Here is a 9,022-nt window from a genome sequence, read left to right on the forward strand (position 1 = left end):
TTCTAATTAAAAACATTATTAAATTTACAGAACTATTTTATTTAACAATAGAGGAAGTATTCATGCACTAGATGTTTCGTGCTAGAAGGCTATAATGTATTACAAAAGTTACAACATTCTTTCTCTCTCTCTCTAGATCTCCTTCTTCTATTTATATATGGCAGTTAGCAGCATAGAAGAACAACAACAATAATAATACCATAAAGACTACTACATCATTGATTTTTCTGTACAAGGGTGCAACTGCAATGGAGGGCCTGAAAACTAAGTTGATAGTTATATGCATCTTAAGGGTCTTGTCCATGTGCAACCAGAGTTTAGGCATCCCTGGTGAATACTCCATCATGGGTTACGATTTTGTGGGATATGATCTTGATGACATAGAAGAGGGAGTTGCGTTAATCTTCGAACGATGGACAGAGAAACATGGCAAGGTCTATACAAGCACAGAAGAGAAGGATAGGAGATTCAAGATCTTTCAGAGCAACCTAGCCTACATCATCAACTGGAACTCCAAGAGAAGTCCAACTGATCACACTATGGGACTCAACCAATTTTCAGACATGAGTTTCGAGGAGTTCAGTAATGTTCGTCTTTCCAGTGTCAATCCCACAGAGAGCCTGTTGGAGACTATTTCAAAGGGAGTGAAGACGACATGTACACATCCATCATCGTTTGATTGGAGGAGCCAGGGAGTTGTAACCCCAGTTAAAAATCAAGGAGCTTGCGGTAAGCATCTTGATATATATAAGTGCCATTTAATTCTGTTATTTGCAAATAACATTTGGTTTTGATTAGTTTTCAATCTTTGAATATTGGTAGGGAGTTGTTGGGCATTCTCTGCAACGGGAGCCATTGAGGGAATAAATGCCATAGTCACAGGAAATCTTACAAGCCTCTCAGAACAAGAACTCGTGGACTGTGACAAAACCAGCTATGGTTGTAATGGAGGTTGGACGAATAAAGCATTTCAGTGGGTCATCGATAATGGCGGTATAGCCACTGAATCCCAATACTCTTATACTGCCAAAGATGGAGTTTGCAACAGCAGTGCGGTTAGAATTCTTTCCGAGCACTTGTTCTAATTCTGATTTAAGTTGTTGCTACACCAAATATAAGAGTAAAATTTAACCCCTCCCTTAAATCTCTGTTTGGATAAACTTTTGCTTTTGAACCTTGGGCTGTGAATACAAAAAATGAGCATTTGGCATAGCCACCGAATTCCAATATCCTTACACAAAGAAATGTGGAATTTACAACAGTAGTGCAGACAGAATTCTTTTGAAGCACCTGTTGTAAATCTGGTTAAAACTATTGCTGCCAAATATAAGCCTAGAATTGAACCCCTCTCTCCCTTAAGCCCTGCTTGCATGGATAAGCTTTTGCTTTTGAACTCTATGAGATACAAAAATGAGACAAAGTATTTTTGACCAAACCATGGAGCCCAAAACTTTGTGCTTTTGGACTCAAAAGCACAAAGTCTGAAGCTTACCCAAACCCAACTAAATCTGTATTGAGTCTGTTTCTTGATTATTAATTATATATTATGGTAGTGTTTCTTTAGAACCACCCTTTTTCAAATTAAACTAAAGCCCATCTTTTGTTGTTCATTTGAAATTCAATATGATATATAGGTGAAAGCAGTAAAGATCGATGGGTATCAATGGGCTGGCAGAGATGAGGAATCCCTCCTTTGTGCAGTCACTCAACAACCAGTCAGTGTATCAATTTTGGTTGTACAGGATTTTTATCAATACACAAGTGTAAGTGAACTAGCCAGTTTAATGATCTGTCTATTTTCAAGGACACAATATTTTCTATTCATTTTACTGAGGTGACTAACAAACAGAAATATATCAATCAATCTGCAGGGGATCTACAGTGGAAAAAGTTGCCCAACAGACCAACCAGGAAATGTAAATCATGCAGTTTTGATAGTGGGTTATGGAACCTCGGCAGATGGAATAGATTACTGGGTTGTGAAGAACTCATGGGGACCTTCCTGGGGGAAGTTGGGTGGATACGTGTTGATTCAGAGAAACTCTGGATTGATATATGGAGTATGTAACATAAATGCTTGGCCTGTCTATCCCACCAAAAATTCCATTTAATCACCCAACTTAAGGCAAGAAGAAATAGTGCCCCAATCTTTGATTACTGTTGTAATGTTGTTAGTGCAGCTTCCTGCTTTCCTTAATTCCTTTGTTTGACATTCTGATTGAAGAAAGGAAATTAAAGCAGGGCTTTTGTGAATAAGTTTTGCACTAGAAAATCTGCTGTTTCACACCATTTGATTGTTGTTCTAGAATGCAACAATAATTGTAATTTGTGATCTTTTCGGAATAAAAATACAATAATATAATTTGTTAATTGTAATTTTCCTTCCCCATTTATTTCATGCTCACTTTTCTTCTGTCTAGTTTTATTATTAAATAATCAATAGATAGCTAGTCATCTCTCCAATTCCCTATATAGGGAAAGTTCAATTTGCTCAAGCCACAAACTCAATTGGTAATTTTTTTTATCTACATTTGCTTCTATATAAAAGAAAAATAGCTTTTCTTTTTGAAGGGGGATGTGGGTTTAACGTTTATATAAATGAAAATGGATTACAGAATAATCTACAGTTTTCTTTCAATTTATTTTGTTTATATTCTAGTTGTTAGTGTGGAAATATAGTGACAAAAAGTGTAATATAACAAATAAAGAAGGTTGCAAAGTTCTATTAGCTTGAGGATAGTAGTTGAAGAAAAAAAATAATGGCTAATATGAAGTTTGACATTTGGCCATCTTATCTATTCCTTTTAAGAATACGCCCACAATAGTTTATAATTTTTTAGGGCAAATTACAAACACCCCTTAAACCCCTTCCGTTAGGATTCTATCAATTAACTTTGAAAAAGATACCCATTGTACTGTTTAAAATTTTTAAAATCCCCAATCTACCCTTTTTCTTATTTATTTGAACAGTTTATGATTTAGTTAGTTTTGTAAATATAATATTGAGTTGTACCATCATAGCAATTTGACAACAACTATGGTGTCTTCATTATATATTCATCAAAGCAAGAATTTTTTTCTTGTTTTCCACTATAATTCAAGATGCTATCGGAAATTTTCCTTTTCTATTGATTTTTGCCAGAATTTTTTTCCTTATTCGATGATGGTGTAACAGAGAGTTCTTCACCAATTAGATGGTAGAAGTATTTTCCAGCAAGAAGCAACGAAGGAGCAACAAGAGATACTTTTGGGTTAGGGTTTAAGCAAAAATAGGTGAGAAAAAGAAAATAACAAAAGTTAAGATGAATATTTTGATAATTTAACACCTCCCATCATCTCCCTTAATGGCTAGGGGGTATTTGTCACCGACCCCACGGTACCAGAGGGGGTCTTTAATTTACCCCCTTTTGAATGAACATAGTAAAACAAAATTTGTGAGGAATAGCAAAAAAGCATAGTAAAACAAAATCTCATATAGAAAATGTCCATATAAAATAAATACTCTAATATAATAGAAGAGTCCATGATATTTCATATTTTTCAAATATTTAACCCTTTATTTTTATTTATGTCAAATATTAGAAAGAACACTATGACTAAAATATCAAATTTCTCTCCAAATTTACCATGTTTCATCAAATGGAGTGTAAATTCCAGTTCAGGGTAAATTTGCACTCTGCTTCACTTTTGTCTGTGTTTGGCAACATTACATTTTTGCATTAACAAATGACAGACCAATGCATATTTACATTGATAATAAGATGTAAAAGTACATCAATAAAAAAGAAGTAAATTTGCATTCAAGTGGGTTATTGATAAAAAAAAAGCATATACTTTATTGGAATTCGTGTTTGTATCCATTACAGCTAAAAATCTGTTTGGTAAAAAAGTAAATTTCTCAATGCAAAACTAACCTAACTTTACAATTTATATAAACCATTTTACACTCTACATATTTGCATCGTTTCCAAATACAGACTTAGGAAAAAATCTCAACACAAATTGCTTATGACAGAGCAACCATAACTTACTAACACCACAGTCCAGCTCAATTGTGACATACCATGAAGAAACATTGACCATTAATGGGGAAAAAAGAATTGCCTACGACAGAGAACTCATAACTTATCAAGATTACCATCTAACCCAATTATGCTTCAAAGAGACTCGCAATTAAAATTCTAAAATACATTTAATTTACCCAATTCAAATGCAACAAAAGATAAGGAACAATTTTCCATTAACAAAGATAAGGGCTTCAATATAAAACTTTAAGCTCAAATATATTGAATTCATTTGATGTAGTCTAGTGGTGGGGGGGTCATCTTATGCAGTCCAAACAAGAGGCGCCCTATAAACTAGTAATGAATATGGCCTTGAAAACCTTATATAGAAAGGTTATGAGAAATAGTTAGGGGGGAAGGGGGGTGCAATATTCACTTTGGTCCAATAAATAAGCATATCACATATCTCTTTGTTTATTAAATTAGTGGGGCTAATTACTCTCTATTCAATTCGTACTACAATATTTTATAGGGGAAATACTCAAAAAAGGCTTTCAATCTTCAAGGTATTCGATATCTCTCTTCATTTCCATGTACCCATTTTCTTTCCAATTAACAGCCCATGAATTATTTATGAGCCAATATTTTACCCCTTTGTTGATTGTACCATATAATACAATGATTTAGCAATTTTTATTTAACTTATATCTACGCCTCTCCAAAGATAAGTGATAACCCATATCACCTTTGTACCATAGAAAAAAAAATCAAAATATACTATAGTGGCCACTTCCTTTCTATGGTCCTTAATAATGCCTTTTTGTCACATGATTGAACGCGTCTGTAACCCCTAATGGCTAGTTTTTCCTTTATATGGGTAATTGTCTTCTTATATATGTCTCCATTATTTATTATAAGTTTGAGCTTGGCCAAGCCAAATATATTGCTATTCAAATTTGACTCGATAGAAAAGCATAAGGTTCGAGTTTGGAGCTCGAGCTCAACAATGAACTAAGCTCCATATAAAAATAAAAAAGTCACATGTAAAAATTATACTAAAATATTAAAATCTGCCCTATACTTTGCATTTTATTAAAACACCCTTCTAGTTTACAATCTATTTATTTAATTGACCTTCCACTATTGGTGATAGTGAAAAATGACAGTTTTGACCTTAATGTCCATTTGAATAAATTTAATAAAAAGAAAATAAAAATGAAAATACCATTTTTTGCCCTAATAAGACATGAGTAAACATTCTATTTGGCTCTATTTGTTCAATTTTGTTCTCTATACGAAAAAGTGTTAAGGGTAATTTTGGAATACACAATTATGGGCCCATGCCCTTGAACATTTTCCACTCACTTTAGGTGATCATATTACTATTTTCAGATGGAAAAATAAACACTTCTTAGTGAAAAGTTTAGTAAATAAATAGGTTGCAAACTATAAGGGGTATTTTAATAAAATAAAAACTATAGGGTAGACTTGGGTAAATGATCCAAATATTATATATATATATATATATATACACACACTTATAAGAATTAACCCATTTGGAAGGGAGGAGTTATCTATACATGTTAGCTCTGTATACATATACATATATATATACTAAAAGGAAAGGTGTACAACCAAATTGGTGAGAGTTAGCATTTACAATATGTTACAATCACTAGGCCTGACATTTCTTACTCCATCAACAAAGATTGCAGATTTCTTCATTCACCAACAGATGCTCACTAGTCTGCTGTCAAAAAGATTCTTCAATACCTTAAGGTTATGTTTGTATAGGTTTCTCTACCTTTTCCTTCTTTTCCCTACTTTTTCCTTCAAACCAAATACAGCCTAAGGGAACAATGGTTGTTGACTTGTTAGACTTCACTTCACTCCCTCATCTTCTCTCCACCTGCGTGCCTATAATGATGCTGACTAGGTGGGGTGTCTAGACAATTGTAAATCCATTGAAAAATACTATGTGTATTTGGGATCCAATCTCATTGCACGGAGTGCAAGAAAACAAGTTATAATAGCCCACTCAAGCACAAAAGCTGAGTTCAAAGTATTAGCAAACTTAGTGATGGAGTTGTCATGGATTCAATCTCTCTTGGCCGATTTGGGATTCTCCTCTAAATGTACCCCCGGTTGCATGGTGTGGTGACATTGGGGCAACATGTTTATCTTCTCATTTAGTGTAGAAGTTGATTTCCACTTCTTACGTGATTTAATTAGAAAAAAGAAGCTAGTGGTAAAGTTCATCTCCTTAGAGGATCAAGTTGATGATATTCTCACCAAGGCATCTCACTCCTCGATTTCTCCATCTTTGTTCTAAGATACATGTAATTTCCAAGTCATTTTGTTTGAGGATGCATATTGGGGATAAAGATGCAGTTACGTAACCCATCAGTTCCCTTTCCCTACGTAGCACTGTCGATATATCAGCAAACTCATCTTATCATCTTATTATCGTCAACTTATCTATATATATACAGGATGCACGGGATTTATTAAGCAAAATCTAAATAATAGAAAATGCCATTTTCTAAAATACCCCTTACATTTTCATGGATTTACTAAAATCTACCATATAATTAGCATTTTACTAAAACACAACTTATAATTTGCAATGGATTTAATCAATTGTAAATTATAATGTTGACCCTAATTTAATCAATCTTCCAATAGATGAGAATGGAAAATGACAATGTTGACCCTAATTAGAAATTGCAACGGGGCGGGGATCATAATCCCCATCCCCAACCCCGATTATAAAAGTAACCCCGTCCTCGATCCCCAACGGGGATGGGTTCCCGTGGGGACCTGAATCCCCGAAATTTTTTATATATAACAGTATTTATTTGAAAAATAAATTTACTTAAAATAAACAAATATTTTAAAATATAAATAATATAATAATATATATTTAATATATATATATATAATATAAATAATATATATATATATGCATAATCGGGGTTAGGGCGGGGCTGGGACCTCAATTCCCATCCTCGACCCCGACCACGATCAGGGATTCTTATTAATCCTCGTCCCCGTCCCCGCCCCGCCTAAACAATTCCCATCCCCGACTCCATCGGATCAGGGAAGTCGGGTCCCTGCTGGGGATGGGGAAAATTGCCATCCCTAACCCTAATGTTCATTTAAATAAATTTAATTAAAAGAAAATAAAAATAAAAAATACCATTTCCGCCCTTAATAAGCCACAGGTAACCACTCTATTGGCTATATTTGGTCAATTTTGTTTTTATACAAAAAAGTGTTAAGGGTATTTTTGGAATAAAAAATAATGGGCCTAATGGCAAAAAAAAACACTCCTTAATGAAAGGTTGATTAAGTAAATAAGTTGTAAAATATATGGGATGCTTTAGTAAAATGAAAACTATAAAGTGTGTATGAATGACAACGGGATGGGGATCATATTCCCCGTCCCCAACCCCGATTCTAAAATTAACCCCCACCCCCGATCCCCGACGGGGATGGATTCCTCGTGGGGACCTGAATCCCAAAATGTATTCAGATAATAGTATTATTTTTAATAAATAAAATTTTAAATTAGAAATAATGTTTTAAATATGTTTTGATATATATATATATATATATATATATATATATATATAATTGGGGTCGGGGTGGGGCAGGGACCTCAATCCCCATCCCCAGCCCCATCGAGTCGAGGAAGTCGAGTCCCCGTCGGGGATGGGGAAATTGCCATCCCTAAAGGTGTGTTCTAGTAAATGACCCTAATAGAAACACATAAGAATAGGCAATTGTTTTATATTTTCAACTTTTTAAATAATTAATAATTAATCATATTTTATATACTATTTTTAATATAATTTTTATAATACAAAAATAACAATAATTAATTTTAGTTAGGTATATTCATCGAACTGATGAAACTGACCAACCCAATTAACTTGGCCCAAGTTGGTTGGTTTTTCTAGTATTTGAGGTAGGCTTTGATTAAAAAATTTCCCAATTCGACCAAATTGGATCAGTTTCACATTGGCCATTTATAAACCGACCAAAATCGAATGACCTAACCATGGATATATATTAATATTCTATATTTTAAATATAATTTTTAATTTGGAAAGTGGAAATTTTCCCATGTTTCTTAGTCTAAAATGTGTTATATCATAAATCTAATTTTTTAATAATTGCACTATAATTTTTAAAATTTAATTTAATTTTTAAGTTTAAATCTTTTGAATCGATTGGTCAAACGAAAAAATCGACCCAAACTGGTACAATTTGAGTGGGTCAATTTTCACAAAAGATTAGTCGGTTTCAGCTAACCAACTCCCTAACCTGACCAAGTCAATTTGGTTGGCAAATAGCTTACAACCGAACTGAACCAACTCATGAACACTCATAATTTCATCTAAATTAGTAGTATTATCTCTGATACATAACAATAGTTTAATCTCCAATAAATATTGAAAATTTATAGCAAAAATACACAATTATTGAAAGTATATTGATAATGAAAAATAATAGTGTAATATCTAATAAATATTAATCAATAACTTATAAAAATATAATAAATACAATAAATTAAATTTAAGAATTTCAATAATAGTAATTTAATCTCCAATAATTATTGACAAATTTCTATTAAATAAAAAACAAAATAAATTTATACATAATCATTGAAAATACATTTATCACAAAAAATAATAAATATTAATTTTAGTATATATAATTATATAATAAATATAGATTAAGAGTTTAAAATTATTATTAATAAATATTATCTTTTTAAAGTTATTTTCTTGAATTATTACTTGATATAAGTGAAATTAATTATTTACAATATTATGTAAAAGTATTAAATTTATATTCATTTAAATATATTTTTATAATTATTTTTCTTCTTTTTAGAATTTTTTAAAATTTATTACATAATTTCTTTATTTTAACTATTTAAAATCTAGTTATGTTAAATATTTTGTTACTCAAAATATTTAGTTAATTAAATACTTAAATAATATGTAAAA

At 32.1% G+C, this 9,022-nt stretch overlaps 1 protein-coding gene across 1 annotated transcript; it reads left to right on the forward strand.

Annotated features, from left to right (window-relative positions):
• Window positions 1–200: 200 nt before the first annotated feature.
• LOC104611572 (P34 probable thiol protease-like) lies at window positions 201–2,310 on the forward strand. The gene is made up of 4 exons (XM_010278684.2): window positions 201–729; window positions 823–1,055; window positions 1,635–1,763; window positions 1,872–2,310. The coding sequence occupies exons 1-4, from the start codon at window positions 249–251 to the stop codon at window positions 2,109–2,111; spliced, it is 1,083 nt and encodes a 360-aa protein (XP_010276986.1). The 5' UTR covers window positions 201–248; the 3' UTR covers window positions 2,112–2,310.
• Window positions 2,311–9,022: the final 6,712 nt, after the last annotated feature.

This window comes from Nelumbo nucifera, chromosome 1 (assembly GCF_055504915.1).
Source record: "Nelumbo nucifera cultivar China Antique chromosome 1, China Antique-T2T, whole genome shotgun sequence".
NCBI classification, from domain to species: Eukaryota; Viridiplantae; Streptophyta; class Magnoliopsida; order Proteales; family Nelumbonaceae; genus Nelumbo; species Nelumbo nucifera.